Here is a 16,901-nt window from a genome sequence, read left to right on the forward strand (position 1 = left end):
TGTCAGTCAGCTTTTTGATATCTCTTACAGTTTTTGAATGATCACAGTTTACGTTTTAGGCTTTTTTCAGACGTGCACACACACACTCAGGACTAGGAGTGCTTTTTTGTTTTGCTGTGAAAAGGGCATATTACACCAGTATTACCATCATTGGCTACTTATCCATGTCAGATCAGACTTTAAATTGTAAATGAACACGCCCCTTCCTACCTGCCTGATCTCCTTAAAAAATAATATAATTTAAAAAAAAGTCCCAACTCTCACTGTATGTTGATGGTAATTTTGTAATGGGTTATGTATGAATAATGGTGGTGTTTTGTTGTCTGATGAGTCTTACTTGTCTGTTTGTCTATGGTAACAGTATGTCTATTGTATGTGTACTTTTTCTCAAACTGAGCTGCCTATGGATGCAAAATGAATTTCAGTGCAAACTGACAATAAAGTTGTATCGTATCGTATCGTATATAAATAAATGAATAGAGACTAGAATCGTTTTGAAGCATTTAAGCATGTTAGAAGGCATTAAATATCAATAGTTTTATAGACTTTTATTTGTTTGAGGAAGACCTACACCCACCAGAGCTTATAGATGTCCCACATTAGGCAGTGTCCCACTTTACCACACTTATGTACAAAATATTAAATGGACACTACAATGACCAAACTTTTTTCTTCAGCTGGCAACGGTGAATATGTGTGGATATGTGTGGATGTTACATGGAGAATCGAACATCGAAAACAAACAAGACTATAAATAATAATAGATAGAGATATAAATAAATGAATAAAGACTATAATAGTTTTGAAGCATTTAAGCATGTTAGAAAGACATTAAATATCAATAGTTTTATTGACTTTTATCTGTTTGAGGAAGATCCACCAGATCTTATAGGTGTCCCACATTAGGCAGTGTCCCACTTTACTGCAACTCCCCCTGATGTACAACAGTGTTATTGCTGTTACAAAACCTAGGTTTATGTGTGGATGTTACATGGAGAATTGAACATCGAAGAAACAAGACTATGAATAATAGATAAATAAAAGATATAAATAAATGAATAAAGACTAATTGTTTTGAAGCATGTTAGGAAGACATTAAATATCAATAGTTTTATTGACTATTTTATCTGTTTGAGGAAGACCTATACACCCACCAGAGCTTATAGGTGTCCCACATTAGGCAGTGTCCCACTTTAGGACAACTCACCCAAATATTTAATGGACACTAAAATGACCAAACTTTTTTTCTTCAGCTGGCAACGTGACGGTCGTTGATGAAACATTTGTGAATGAAATTCATGTAGGGTAGACAGTGACTGGTTGTGATGACGCATAGGGAGTGATGCTGAAGGGGGGTGAGGAAGAGGATGAGGATGAGGATGATTGGGTGGTGGTGGTGCAGTTGGTGGTGGTAGTAGGGGGGGTAGTCTATAGTGGTTCGAGGAGAAAGCAGTGAGTCATTAAGCAACACATCATCCTCATCATCATCATCATGTGAAGAGACTTGGGGCACCTGAAGGTCGATCGGCCGTCTCTCTGCCGGCAGATGTGAGGAGGACTCTCTCTCTCTCTCTCTCTCTCTCTCCACGATGAGCGCACTTTCTCTTCCACCGTCTCCGCGTGCGACTCAGCAGTCACAACCGAGTCGTCTGGATGTGAAAATCAAACTCAAAGTTGAGGTGAGTACCAGAAACATTTCATTTTATAGCATTTAATTGTGGCACTTTGAGTGGATAGTTGATTTTTTTCTCTCTTGATTAAAAAAAAAATGCATTGCTCATTTAATTGATTTCTTAATCTGCTGTATACGTGCTGGTAATGCAGATGTTCATTGTTTCTGACCACATGGGCGGACTTTTTGTTTAAAAAAGAGAAACTGTCTTGGTTATCATCTAGATTGCGCAGAAGTATAGGCAGAAATAATGCTTATTTAATTTATATTTCAATTTCACTGTATAGGCTGTAATTTGTAAATCAGAAACAGAATCGTGTTTATTGCCAAGTGTAAGAGGTTTACACTAGGAATTTGCTTTGGTTTTGTTGGTGCAAGTTAAACAGTATAATAACAAAAGAATAGATAAAAACGTTAGAATAAAAACAAATAATAATAATAATAATAATAATAATAATAATAATAATAATAATAATAATAATAATAAAACAGCTAAGCATATGATTTATCTCGAATATATATATATATATATATATATGTATATATATATATATATATATATATTTCTAGTCGGGAGTTGCCTGTCTAAAAATATTAAGGCTGGGATGCACTGATCTATAAATAGTGCATTTTATATGAGGCTGCTTCTGTTGCATTAAAATCTGTCTTAATCCATCTGTTGGACTTCATTCCTAAAGATGATGAAGTACCATCCTTCTAGTCTCTAATGTCTGCTGACAATCACAAGTCCCTGTCTCTACCATTTCATTAAAGGTGGATTTCACTGTCTGTCAGGTATCACCTATACAGTCCTTCATCTTACAGAGCTGGGAATTACCCAGCAGCACACACACACACACACACACACACACACACACACACACACACACACACACACACACACACACACACACACACACACACACACACACACACACACACACACACACACACACACAGTGAAGAGGCTGAGATAACAGAGCCAGAGTGGATATTTACTCTCCTGGCCAATTAAAATAGCTTCAGACACAGAGAGGCTGCAAGTCTCCCTCTGTCCTCAACATTATTGTGGATTCCTGTCGAAAACCTCAGCAGCAGACACACATCAACACATAATTGAGTGTCTGTCTGCCCGGGAAACAGCCAAGAACACACACTTAATGATTATTCTGCTGGGTGAAACATGCTTGTAAAGTAAAGACAAATTACTGCCTCATGTCTTGGAGCAATCTGCGTCCAGCTACTTCATTACAGCTGCTCATTGGTTCGGTCGCCCCTCACTACACCTTGCTCTTTCACCGGGAAACACCCACTGTCGATGTGTGTTACTCTGCATGAATATTAAACAGATCGATGCTGGAAACGAGCCTCAACAGTGTACATTACTTTACTGCACCTGGATGAATGCATCCCAATTGAAATCCAATACTCTTCGAACTTGCATTGCGATTTAGTGAAATCAACAGGTCTGTTATCAGGAACCCGGTGTAATATAAGCTTTGATTTACCCCCAAATTAATGGTTTTAATTAAGAGTTTAAGTCTTGTGATTATAAAGTATATGAGCTGCAAGAATTAATCAAATTAAGTTTTGTCATTGGAAATCTTCCCAACATGCAATTGGGTCAAGTCTTTCTTCAAGTGTGAACACATTCCCTCTGATAAAAAAATGAAAAAAAGATAAACATGATGATTAGATTCAAACTTTAAAACTTAGTAAGAGATAACCATTTCAATCTCTACTCATATATTCTTCATGTTTTAATGTAATAAAGTCACCACAAATGTATCTACAGTACATCTTATTACTGGCATCGACATAAACGTCTGCCTCTTTAGCACTGAGAGAATAAACAGAAGAGCAATATGTGGGTTCAGTCAATATGACTGAGCGTGTCTTACAGTAAATCCATCAAGCTTATTCTCTCCAGTTCATTGTAACACAGTACGTTTAATATAACAGTAACAAAACAATTTGAATGCAGCAGGGACACTTAATGTTTTAAGCTGAGGTAACTCAATCTTTTCCCCAGTGCAAAATGAAGACGGTGTAATGAGCTCTTGCGGATAAACATGTAACTCTTACTTTCATAATTGCATTAGAGGCACCACAGCCCGTCCACCTCCTTCCTCTACTTGAGTGGGCGAGAGAAGCTCTCAGGTGCTGCGTTATGATGATGTGCTGCTGGGTGCAGGCTTTTGCCGCACCGTGCCAGCAGCTAGAACCCAGAGACATAAACCTCCATTAAAGATGTTAAACAGGTGTACATCCGGTGAGGAGCAGAGGTCTGCGGGGCACAGAAGGAAAAGGTCAGCCAGTGGTTACATGGAGTAGTGTGGCGAGGAGCAATGGAGGAGGGGAGAGGGCTGAAGACTTGTCCTCACTGTTGTCTTTGCACAGTCTAGATAGATGGATAGATAGATAGATAGATAGATAGATAGATAGATAGATAGATAGATAGATAGATAGATAGATAGATATTTAAATAGATAGATGGATAGATGGATGGATAGATAGATAGATGGATAGATAGATAGGAAGCACGCTCAGTAGAAAAGAGGGCAACTCAGTCGAACTTTTAATTTAGTCCCAAATAAAGCAGCTTACCAAAATCCCAAAATCGTCAACATGGCTGCACTACTTTTTTTAGTCCCATCTAATCCACGTTTAGGTAAGGAACACCCACATTACAAAATGTCAGTAATCTGCCCAGACAAGATTAATTTCACATCTGTCAAAGTGGAGGACATTTGCATGGAATGAAGACATTTGTTTTGGAGTCAAAGGACGGAGCATTCAAAATGAAATTAATTCGATGCATCAAAGTCAGAGGGAGCGAATCGGGCCAAAATCAACACTGTTGGAGGAGCAAAAAATCCAACTGAGCATTTTTCATTTTATATAATACAATGGAAACAGCCTAGTAAATGCCTATTAAATGAAATGAGATTGTACCGTATAGCCATTATAGAAAGCCAAAAACAACAATGTACTATCAGGAGTCTACAGTTGCAGGGGTAACACTAGCAAATGTTAAGGAAATAGTACATTTTAGAAATTATTCACTTTTCCTAAGAGAGTTAGATGAGAAGATCAATCGGCTACCATTCTCACGTCTGTGCTGTAACTATGAAGCTAGAGCCAGCGGACAATTAGCTTAGTTTAGCAGAGAGACAAAAATGTGCCTATAGCACCTTTAAAGCTCACTAACTAATAGGGCTGCAACTAACGATTATTTTCATTGTCCATTAATCTGTGTTTTTCTAGATTAATCGAATAGTGTATTGGTCTATGAAATATCAGAAAATGGTGAAAAATGTCGATCATTGTTTCCTAAAGCCCAAGATGACGTCCTCAAATGTCTTGTTTTGTCCACAACTCAAAAATATTCAGTTTATTGTCATAGAGGAGTAAATAAACCAGAAAATATTCACATTTAAGCAGCTGGAATCAGAGAATTTGGATTTTTTTTTCTGAAAAAAAGCACTCAAACCGATTAATAGTTGGCGATTAATAGTTGACCATTTGATTAATCGATTAATCGTCGCAGCTCTAGTAATTAAAAACATTATATCTGGTTTGTTTACCAAAACTGACCCGGGCTGAGAGCCAGCAGGCAATTAGCTTAGCTTAGCATAAAGACTGAAAGCAGGGGGAAACTGCTAGCATGGCTCTGTCCAAAGGTTCTAATAGGCAGATTTTGTTACGTTTGGACGGACCCAGGCTAACAGTTTCCAGTCTTTATGTTAAGATAAGTTAATTGCCTGCTGGCTGTAGCTTTATATTTAATGTATAAAGGGGTAAAGAGTTCACAGGGTGATATTGATTTGTTTAGAGGACGGATTAAGAACGAGGCCAGGCTTTTCTTGGTGTAGGTCAGTTGAAGATCATATTAGCGCCACAAAATGGCATTAACATACACATAAGGTCTTGTGACTGAGGCTGTTGCATTGTTGACTCTCCAGCTATTCTGGTTTGGCTCGATGCCATTTAGAGTTTTAGTTCCCAGATGATTCAGTGGAAAAGGCAACTGGTCCTGATATCGGCTTCTTTATTCCTCAACCTCACATAGTTGATGAGGCGATGGTAACATTGATTTGACAGCAACTGTGACTCAAAGCCGCACAGTTTTGATACGTTTGAGTCGTCGTAACACAGAAAACACCTGCAAAAATGAAACAATACACAAAAGAATGGATGAATGCGTTTGAGTTTTTTCTGTATCTGATGGATGTGTCAATTTTCTCAAAGCAGATTCTTCTGTCTTTCTTTTCAAAGGCGCTGCACACTGTTGCTGTTGAAGCTGAATCTGCAGCAGGGTTCAACAGGAAAAGCCTGGATGTCGACTGCTGCTCACCCACCATCTTACCCAAAAAAGTGGGTTCTCACCTCAATTTTTAAGACTTTTAAGGACTTTTGTTCCCAAACTGCAGTTTTTTGGTTCAACGAACGTGCAAAGATTTTTCTAGATGTGTACACCCATATGTGTATCCCATCTGTTGTGCTTTTCTAACAGCGTTTTTATACCAGCTGCATAATCACAGCCAGTTTTAACATCACTAAAATTTCCAAGATGGATTACCTGATTTCAGCACAGTAGTCTGCATATATTATACTTCTCTCTCAGTGTTTCTGCATGCATCCTGTAGTTTTATTTTTCTTGATGCATTGCCAGGCGTAATGGCTCATTTGCCAGAGGCATCATCATTCAAATGATGTTGTGACAAGACAGACTTAATGTGATCATTACTCTAATGGCTTTTTATGAGAATGCCCTTATGTCCCTTTACTCGTGACACGAAATAAGATAGGTGAGCGTTACAGTCCACCTTTGCTGCGCGGGACAGTGTCGAAACATCAGCTTAGTATTGGGAACAGATGGTTCCTGTGCTGGACAATATGACCCCAGCTCCTCTGACGCAAAACTGCTCCAACTGCAGCCAGGTTTTAGTCCCAGAGCTCAACGTGGTCAAAGCTGTGGTTTTAGGCCTGGTGCTTGGCGGCTTCATTGTGTTTGGAATTGTGGGAAACATCCTGGTAATCCTCTCGGTGGTTTGCCATCGACACCTGCGGACAGTCACGCATTATTTCATAGTTAATCTGGCGGTGGCGGATTTGCTGCTGAGCTCCACTGTATTACCCTTCTCTGCCATTTTTGAGATTGTGGATCGTTGGGTGTTTGGACGGGCCTTTTGCAATGTTTGGGCAGCTGTGGATGTGCTCTGCTGCACCGCCTCCATCATGAGCCTCTGCGTGATCTCTGTTGACCGCTACATCGGGGTCAGTTACCCTCTTCGCTACCCAACCATAATGACAAAACACAGGGCGCTGCTGGCGGTGATGCTGCTGTGGGTGCTGTCTATAGTCATATCTATTGGACCTTTGTTTGGCTGGAAAGAGCCGGAACCTGAGGACGAATCCATCTGCAAGATCACAGAGGAGCCGGCCTACGCTATCTTCTCTGCTGTGGGCTCTTTCTACCTCCCTCTGGCCATCATTCTGGCCATGTACTGTCGGGTTTATGTGGTGGCGCACAGGGAGAGCCGGGGCCTCAGGGAGGGCCAAAAAACAGAGAAGTCCGATTCAGAGCGGGTGATACTCAGGATACACAGAGGCAACACGACTGTGTTAGAGGACGAGGCGCTTCGCAGCCGCACACATTTCGCCCTGCGACTGCTCAAGTTCTCACGTGAGAAGAAGGCCGCCAAGACCTTGGGCATTGTGGTCGGCTGCTTCGTGTTGTGCTGGCTGCCCTTTTTCCTGGCGCTGCCCATCGGTGAGTATATCTTCATTTTGTATGTGATTTAAGATGATCTCTGTAGCATTTGTCTGGGCAAAGCAACAATTGTTGAAGGCTAAATTTGAAATTCAGAGAAATTCATTAAGCGGCAAACAACTATTTGATAAAGATATAGTGGAGTAATGTCTTCCTGCACCCAACCTTTGGCCCCCAATCACCCCCCAAGATTAACACTGTCAGTACTGTTGCCGTTGTTTGCACTGCTCGAGCTGTTACCACAGTTAGCTGCTAGCCACCGGCTCAGCCGTCGCCATGTTGAGAGCCGTGTGGAGGCAATGGAAACGCTCTAAATTTAGAATTCAGCACCTTTAATGAAACAATCAATATGATAACAATATCACAATATCACTTTTACGTCAGTCATTACTTTAGGCTACATGATGAATGTTAAAGGAATAATTCAACATTTTGGGAGATGAGCTTATTTGCTTTCTTGCTGAGAGTTAGATGAGTAGATTGATATGACTCATGACAGTAAATACAGTAAATATGAAGCTACAGCCAGTACCGGGTTAACTTAGTTTAGCATAAAGACTGGAAAAAGATAGTCTGGTTGTGTCTAAAGGTAAAAGAATCCAACTATCAGCACCTCTAATGCTCACAAATTAATTAGAGCTGGTTAGTAAAAACAACAAGTTGTGGTTTTGTGGGGGGTTGTGTGACGAACTGTTTCTTGGCTGGGCGCAGTAGCCTAACTTCCTAGAGTCCTTAGTGAGCTTTAGAGGCTAACTGTCTCCAGATTCATATTGAACGGACAGATATGAGAGTGGTATACTCATCCAGCTCTCGTCTCGGTAACAAAGACAATATGCATGTTTCCCACAATGTCACGATTCCTTTAAAGATGCACAGTACAACTGGTTTGACTTTTTATATATTATTCATATATTATTTAATCATCTGACTCATCTGCACACATATGAGTCAGACCACTTCTATAGAAAGCTATTTAACTTGTGTGTTAATTCATTTTACAGATCCATTCATTGATTCATGCCGCTGACAGCTTTTTAAGTGCTGGTGGCGAGTCTGATGATGTTAATTGAATTGCTCCTTTGTGGTCGCACGCACACGGAATTTACTATCATTCAGGCGAGCCTTGTGGCCTCTGGAGCAGCGTAGTAAATGCTTCGACTTCGCCAGGTAGACGTTCTATAAATAGGCGCAATAAAACTTTTAGACATCTGACAGCCTCCAGTGCTCCCCTGTCTGTAAGCAAAAGCACAGCACTTCAGACCAACATATATTTCAGACACAGATCTTTGAATGAAGTCATTTCTCTGCTCCTTCCTCTCTCCCTTATGTCTGCGACTCACTTCATCACAATGCCAGTCCAGAGGCCTGACAGATAAAGCTATCACATTGATGTCAGACCTTATTTGATGTTCCCTTCACGACTGTCCCGGAAGTGAGCTTGAGGGGAATTCACACGGCTTTGCAACTATACATGCTGGTGTTAATATGGAGAGAATGTGAGAAGGAAATCCGAACCAAGTATATATGAGATGTGACAAAACCCTCAAATCCCTCTGGGTTTTTTATGTATTCCATGCTCTCATGCCTGTAAATATAGATGCTATTCGGCTTTTTCCTTTCCTGACTGGGAAATGAGGAAAAGCCTCAGCTTACCATTGCTCCCTTACTAATGCTGGCGTCTGACCGCATACCGCTGCCACATAAGTCTCTGGACAATGAAACAACAACAAGGATTTATCAGTGAATCAGCAGGCAATGGTCTGGTTTTGACGCGTAGAGCTGGATATGTCACGATTGTCTGATTTGGTTTATTGAAATAAACATTTTGAGGAAAATTAATCGTGGGAATTTGATCACGTCAAAAAAAAAGATGAGTTGTTTCAGCTCTGTGTTTATTTGGGGATTATCCTCTTCTCTCCTTGACATTTCAGAAGTCCTTCTCAGGGACTATAAAGATGTGTAAAGCAAGCCATTGCTAATTTAAAGAATAACTTAATTGGGTCATTATTTAAAAAAGAAAAAGAAACAGGCCGTGTTTCAGCACCCTCTGGTTGAACGGTTTACCTCTAGGTGTGTCAGAAGTGTGCTCTGTTGCACATGTAACCATACGTAATAAGTGATGTCACAGTGTACTGACACACCCTGGAGTACACCGTTACATCACAGCAGGAGGGTTAAAAAGAGATTAAAAAAAGGTTTTCAGTTGGTGTTACGTGTCTATTTAAAGCTGCACTAATCAACATTTTTACATGAACAATGGGTCAAATGTGACAGGGGTCACTCATAGGGACGAACCCACAGATAATAATCACCCACATCTGCAATTCCCCTCAACTCTACTAAGCAGCTCAGCATCTATCAGATGATAATTTTGATTTTACAGCATGCAATGTTACTGTTCTCATCAACGTCATTTTAGGCCACAGCTGTTTTCAGCTAACAACCCCACTATAGCCTATACACTGCATGTGTAGCACTAAATAGCAGACAGATGGAGTCAGCTGGTGATCATAGTGGAGCTGCTATATCAGATATTTCTCTCAGGAGTTGGTGGAGACAGGTGGACGTAAACTATTCAAAATGAATGCTAGTGTTTTATCTGAAGGATGTATGATGTTACAGTTTTTCTCAATCGCTTTGGATCATTTTTCGAAACAGTCTTAACTTTCTCTAAACTGTAAGTGCAATCGTCACAACTGTTTGATGGGACATCATAACTCTATTGCATTTCTGCAAAAGGTAGTAACTCACCCAAAACACTTCATGCTTCTAAACCTAGTTATTGTGTCAGTAAGTTGACCAACGCCACCAAAATGAAAAGTTGTTTTGTCATCGTGTGAGCCGTACTGGTCAAAATGTTTAGATGTTTTTTCACCATAGCAGTCAATCTGTTTTGTTCTATTTTTTAGTTGACACTGACTGCTTACTGTACTATACAAGAATGTACGTTTTGTCTAGCTGAATGCTGTTGTGTGCCACTCTGAGCTTTTTAGATTCGCATTTCAACAGTAGGTCAAAGATTACTGTACAATGCTGTAGTACACAGAAAAGAGATACACATATTTTATGTTATACAGTAAATTTATTGATACAGCGAGATGTTAGGCCTACATGTACTGTAATCAGAAAATTCAAATTTACAGTAATCTTTCATGTAAAGTTACTGTATATACAGTGAACAGAAAAATTGCCACAAAATGACATCCAAGTAAAAAACACCTAATTGTACCTCCTCACATTATGTAACACCATGTCATAGACATTTATGGAATAAACGTCTGACAGATGATGATAACTGAATGGATCATTTTGCATGTGAAGGCTCAAACGATGAAAGAATGTTTAGAAGTTGTTTAGAAGAGGACGACAATTTCAGAGTCAACTCATCAGTTTTGATCAGCAAGACATGTGCAAGTGGTTATTGTGCAAATTGTAGACTTACTCTTTTGCACACGTGTGCCAAAACACGTGCAATTTTCTTGAATGAATGAGAAATTCTATTCCAATTCAATTCAATTCAATTAAATTTATTTTTATATAGCGTCAAATCATAACAGAAGTTATCTCGAGACGCTTTATATATAGAGCAGGTCTTAGACCGTACTCTATAGTTTAGAGACCCAACAAGAGCATTGCAACGCGCTATGGCCAGGAAAAGCTCCCTGTTTAGCGGGTAGAAACCTAGAGCAGAACCAGGCTCTGCAGGGTGGGCGGCCATCTGCCTCGACCGGTGCCCAACTAATCTGTTGTCAACAACAAACTAAGTGTTCAGAGATTTGAGCTTGTCGTTTTGAAAGAAATAATCCTCTTTCGAGAATTGAGCCAAAGCGAATGAGAAAAACTGTAATTAGGAGGTTCAGAAAGATAAATTGACCATCATCATGGGCATCTGATCAGAATGCATAGGAAAAAGGCAGGAATTTTCATCTGAACAAAGTTGATTTTCTCCAGAACTCACGTAGTTGCATTTATGAACTTAAAGGGAGCACACATGGACTGGTGTATCTGAAACTAACATTGACATATAGAATAAGAAACTCATCTTACTAGCCTGTCACTTCATGTGAAAATGAAAAAAGGGGAGTGAAAGGAGTGCAATCTTTAAATATGGAGTGATCAGGTGAACTTAATCAGGTTAATGAGGGGCTTCAAAGGGTGAAAACAAGAGCCAATCAGTGATGAGGAAAAAGTCAAATAAAATAGGGATCTTAACTACATGTAAATAGAAAATAAATAGAATATGATAAAAATATATAATATAAATAAAAAATAAAACTGTTTGCTAACACGTTCACCACAACAACTATTAGGTGGAAATATTTCCATGTAGTGTTTTGTTCTGCTGCCCAAGAGTGGCCAAAAGTCAAATACAGGTTTTCTCATTCGCTTTGGCAAATTTTTCGAAACAGTCTTAACTTTCTCTAAACTTTAAGTGCAGTTGTCACAACGATTTGATGGGACATCACCACTCTATTGCATGTCTGCAAAAGGTAGTAACTCACCCAAAACACTTCATTCATGCCTCTAAACCTAGTTATTGTGTCAGTAAGTTGGCCAACACCACCAAAATGAAAAATTGTTTTGTTATCGTGTGAGCTGTACTGGTCAAAATGTTTTTTATATACAAATCTCTGTTTTGATCTAATTTTTGTTGACAATGACTGCTTACTGTACTGCACAACAATGTCAGTTATATCCAGCTGGATGCTGTCGTGTATCGCACTGAGCTGTTTAGATTAGATTCCACAGAGGTCAAAGTTTACTGAAAGTCAATAGGCCTACTGTAGTGCACAGAAAAAGGATTTGTACATTTGTATGTATACAGTACATGTAACAATGTGTTACATGTACTGTGAACAGAAAATTCACCTTTGATCTTTCATGTAAAGTTATATACATGTGCAAGTGATTATTGTGCTTACTCTTTTGCACATGTGCCAAAACACATGCAATTTGCTTGAATGAATGAGAAATTATAATCTATTGTGAACAACAAACTAATTGGTAAGAGATTTGAACTTACTGTTTTGAAAAAAAAGCAAAAGTCAATGAGAAAAACTGTAAGTCTTATTTCACGCATTTTTTTGCAGTACACAGTATATACAGTATATATCTATATCTTTTTTTTAAACGGACCACACAGCATTTTGTAGGTCATCCAACAGTTCTTCATTGGGTTCGTCAGCCAAGCTGTCGTAGAAATTTGTCAACCCAAAACACGTTGTGCTTTAATTGACAGCAACAGTTTTCATACGAACAACAGCCAGCGATGTTTTATTGATTTTGGACAACAATATGTTTATCGAACAGCTGCAATACCCTTCTTGTTTTTCTAGTAGGTCTTCTATGTAATAAAAGAATTGTTCTTTTTGTCACAGCTGGGGATAAAACGTATGAGCTGGAGCCAGGCTGAAAATAATTTTCTCTCAGGCTCTTTCCACCTCTTCTTTCTATCCATCTCTATATCACAGTCTCATTTGTCAACAGCCCACGTTTAACCGTCTGTAACAGCCCATCCAATAAAGCATTTCACAAGACAGTTTCTACCCTTACCTCTATAGATAGATAGATAGATAGATAGATAGATAGATAGATACAGTAGATAGATAGATACAGTAGGTAGATTTAATTATTCTAATGTAGTCACTGGATATGTGAAGAGTCATATTTACAGTGACTAACAGGGCTGCATATAATGTGCCAGTTAAGCCACTTTCTCAGCTTCTTCATTTAGGATCCCACTCACGCTTTCTGCTGTGAATCACAAGCAGCACAATTTATGCTGCCAATTTGAATAAAATCCATCACCTTAATGGAAAGTAGGGAGCTTTTTTTTTTTTTGTCGGAACTACATTACACTATTAGTCAAATTAAGAGGATGTAAATCATAGCAATTATATGTTTCTCTCAGTTGTTGCAGGCCATGTGTTAATGTGTTGTTCGGTCAGTTTACCACTTTGGTCCAGACTGAAATATCTTAATAATTGTTGGATGGATGTTCTAATTTTTTTGTTGACACACACCTGCGTCTACGATTCGATACGATACGATTTGATATCGTATCGCATCGTATCGCATCGCATCGCATCGCATCGCATCGCATCGCATCGCATCGCATCGCATCGCATCGCATCGCATCGCATCGCATCGCATCGCATCGCATCGCATCATGTCGTATCATATCGTGTCGTATCATGTCGTGTCGTGTCGTATCGTATCGTATCGTATCATATCGTATCGTTTCGTATCATGTCGTATCATATCGTGTCGTATCATGTCGTGTCATATCATGTCGTATCGTATCGTATCGTATCGTATCGTATCGTATCGTATCGTATCGTATCGTATCGTATCGAATCGTATCATGACTCTTTCAGTTCAGTTTGGATATTGTCATTCCTTCTGTTGTAGTGTTGACGTAAACCCTTGTATGCCTACAGGGTCCATCTTTCCCGCATACAGACCTTCGGACACCGTCTTCAAGATCACCTTCTGGCTCGGTTACTTCAACAGCTGCATCAACCCCATAATCTACCCGTGCTCCAACCAGGAGTTTAAGAAAGCCTTCCAGAGTTTACTCGGAGTTCACTGTCTGAGAAAGAACCCCAGACCACACCATCAACATCATCATCTGAGTGCAGGACAGTGTCAAGCACAGGGTCACGGCCAGCCCCTCACTCTGGGACTGGACAGCAGGGGGGCTCCCTGTCGGCTAAGCGCTTCCTCCTCCATGGCCCTGTCCAGAACCCCGTCCTCCAGGGACAGCAGGGAGTGGAGGCCCTTTCCTGGAGGCCCCACGGGCGAATCTGGACCGGCAGAGACGAGCAGGGACAAAGTGGCCAAACTCTGCAGTAAAAGCTTCCGTCGGACCTGCTGCTGCGTCCTCAGTAGTGGGACTCCCCCGCAGGAGTCAGACTGCGCCCAGCCACATCCTGTCGGAAACCTTCCCACCATTAAAATCCACCAACTGTCCCTGTCAGAAAAAGGAGAGCCTGTATAGCCACTATAATCCTTCATCCATTAGTCATGACTCTCCTTTCAAGGTCACAGATGATAATATATCTACTTTTGCTCTGTTGGATGAGCTGTGTTGGAATGGTGGCTGCTTTGAAATTTAAAATATAAAGTCTCCGTTTCATTTTGTGATCATTCCTGGATGTAAGAAAAATAAATATCTATATTTATCATGCACTTTATTTTACCCCTTTAAGAAGATGGCTTTTTAGCTTTCTAAACACTAACTACCGCAGAATACAGCATGGGAGAGATGAAAATAAAGCAAATTTTGTAGAAAGAAGTGTAGAAAAAAGGTCCTGCAAGTACAGATTACAAAATGTTTACATATTTTATATGACAGAAGAGCAGTGTATAAAAATGTAAGCGGGAAAGTTTTATATATTGCATGATTTTACCAAATGTTTAAAAAATGCTGGTCAGTGGTGCTCCTGTTGTCTCCGAGGTTTGCCTAATGCTATTCCTGTTAATGTCAAAATGTTGTTTGTGTACTGCTCCGTACACAGTAAAAACCGAGGGACCTCGCGTACTCCCATGTCACATTACAATAAATTTGTATGACATATTCCTACGAAGGGATTCATGAGGACATTTTGTTGTGTTTTTTTTGGATGATTCACTGAATACATAGCCCCTGAACACGTCCAGTTCATCTATCCACATTCCTACAAATTCATGTACCTCCGAGCAGTGCCAAATGGATGTCTTAATATACTTCTGTGGAATTTTAACTGACCTTGTGGTTGCTGACCTCAATCCTGACCGGCCCACAAGCCTCTTAAAAAAATCCACCAGATTTAGAGATGTCAAGTTCAGTCATACATAGTCTCAGACATTCTTCTCTCAGGCTTGTTTCGCTACTTTTTTTAGTTGCCACCCACATGCAAAGTCTTTATCTCGACCTTCGTAAGAGTGTGGGTGCTGTTTCCCAGTGCGAAGGTGCAAAACTGACTGTGTGTTCAAGACTGCAAAGTGTCTCTCTGTTTACGCAGAGGCATCAAAGGGCAAACCATGCCAACTCTATTGATTTATCTCCTCCTCCTCTAGTACCAAGATGTACTCCTACTGCGAGTGCGAGGAGGGAAGAGAAGCAGTCGCGTGTTAAGTGCAGTAGGAGTAGAGTCGACTGCTTTCCCACAGGGGAGGCAAACGGCGATGCAGCGAGAGTGCTTGTCTGTGTCCGCGTTGTCATTGACTGGCATGTCTGTGAACCCGTAAATCACACCACCTCTGCACAGATGCCATTAGGAGGGGAAGCCACCAACCGCAGCAATAAACTACAGATGGTACAGATGGCCTAATTCACCACTCCCTCTATTGTCTCTCTCTTTCTCTGTGTTGGCATTACGAACAAAACCTCAGCCTATGAATACCTGTGTGCCACGCTTTATAAAGATATATCACCTTTCAAATGCAATAGCTGTAATGAATACCATAATTAGATCTGTAGCCTCGCAGGAGTCAGATATAGACTTGAACAGAGCAAGAACATCCCCCATGTGTTTCAGCAGTAAATGTATTCTTGGTAAAAAATGATCAATGAGTGTGTATTCCCTCAGTATTCTTTTAATATTCTGATAGGCGATGAATCATTAAGCTCACAATCATTGACTCTAAAGGGGAATAAAATTAATCATGAATGCTTATAGTTCTATATTAATGCTCGTGACGATGTAATTGTAGTGATGACAAATCAGTTCTGGAGTCATAATGGTGGTGTCTGTGTCTCAGTGGATTGAAAAGTACTGCTGGTGACTCATGTTTGCACACTTTTCCCAGGAGGGCTTAAAGTCTTCATGATGTTTTTGTTTTCTCTCTCGGCTGTGAAGATGTCGACATTACAGGATTCCCCTCTGCTGTTTTAATCAGTGCGCTCATCATGTTAAGTCCTAATTGGACAACTGTCAAACAGCCGGTGGGGACTTCACTAGTCACTCAGCTGAAGCTGATGTGGGCATTTCACTGTGACGTTGTCTTGCTCAGTTCATTTATTACAGGCAAGCTCCCTGTGGGTGAAGTGTCGAACAACATAATGCTGCTCTGAAGCTGTCTGTGCCTCCACCTAGTGTCTCAATGCCTCACTGCATTTATTCCGTCCACTGCTGGGATGTGGTGTGACTCAACGAAATAGTTTATTTCCAAAGTTTGAAATTGATATTTATATGTCAAATAGTTTTAGGATTTTTTTTTTTTTTTATGTCTGTACATTCTTAAGAAGGTTCCTGGAAAGGATTGCGTTTTTATTATTAGGACACTGGAGACAGTGCTCAGTTGGTACACTTCTAATTAATTAATTTACAATTAATTGCTCATATGATTTTTTAATCAGGAGTGGAAGGAAGATTCAGAGCCTTTACTTAAAACTTCAAAAAATTAGCCCTATGCGCATTAAAGAACAAAAATGTTAAGATATATCTATTTGTGTCTGATGTTTTTATC

At 40.0% G+C, this 16,901-nt stretch overlaps 1 protein-coding gene across 1 annotated transcript; it reads left to right on the forward strand.

Moving 5' to 3' along the window:
* Positions 1-1,510: 1,510 nt before the first annotated feature.
* adra1aa (adrenoceptor alpha 1Aa) lies at positions 1,511-15,038 on the forward strand. Its single transcript, XM_074638331.1, has 3 exons — positions 1,511-1,679; positions 5,951-7,448; positions 13,889-15,038. The coding sequence occupies exons 2-3, from the start codon at positions 6,551-6,553 to the stop codon at positions 14,446-14,448; spliced, it is 1,458 nt and encodes a 485-aa protein (XP_074494432.1). The 5' UTR covers positions 1,511-1,679; positions 5,951-6,550; the 3' UTR covers positions 14,449-15,038.
* Positions 15,039-16,901: the final 1,863 nt, after the last annotated feature.

The sequence above is a fragment of the Sebastes fasciatus genome, chromosome 6 (assembly GCF_043250625.1).
Source record: "Sebastes fasciatus isolate fSebFas1 chromosome 6, fSebFas1.pri, whole genome shotgun sequence".
Taxonomy (NCBI): domain Eukaryota; kingdom Metazoa; phylum Chordata; class Actinopteri; order Perciformes; family Sebastidae; genus Sebastes; species Sebastes fasciatus.

Coding starts and splice junctions, on each gene's coding strand:
- adra1aa (XM_074638331.1), top strand. CDS start 6,551: ATGGTTCCTGTGCTGGACAATATGACCCCAGCTCCTCTGACGCAAAAC. Junction 7,449..13,888: donor TTTCCTGGCGCTGCCCATCG/GTGAGTATATCT, acceptor GTATGCCTACAG/GGTCCATCTTTCCCGCATAC.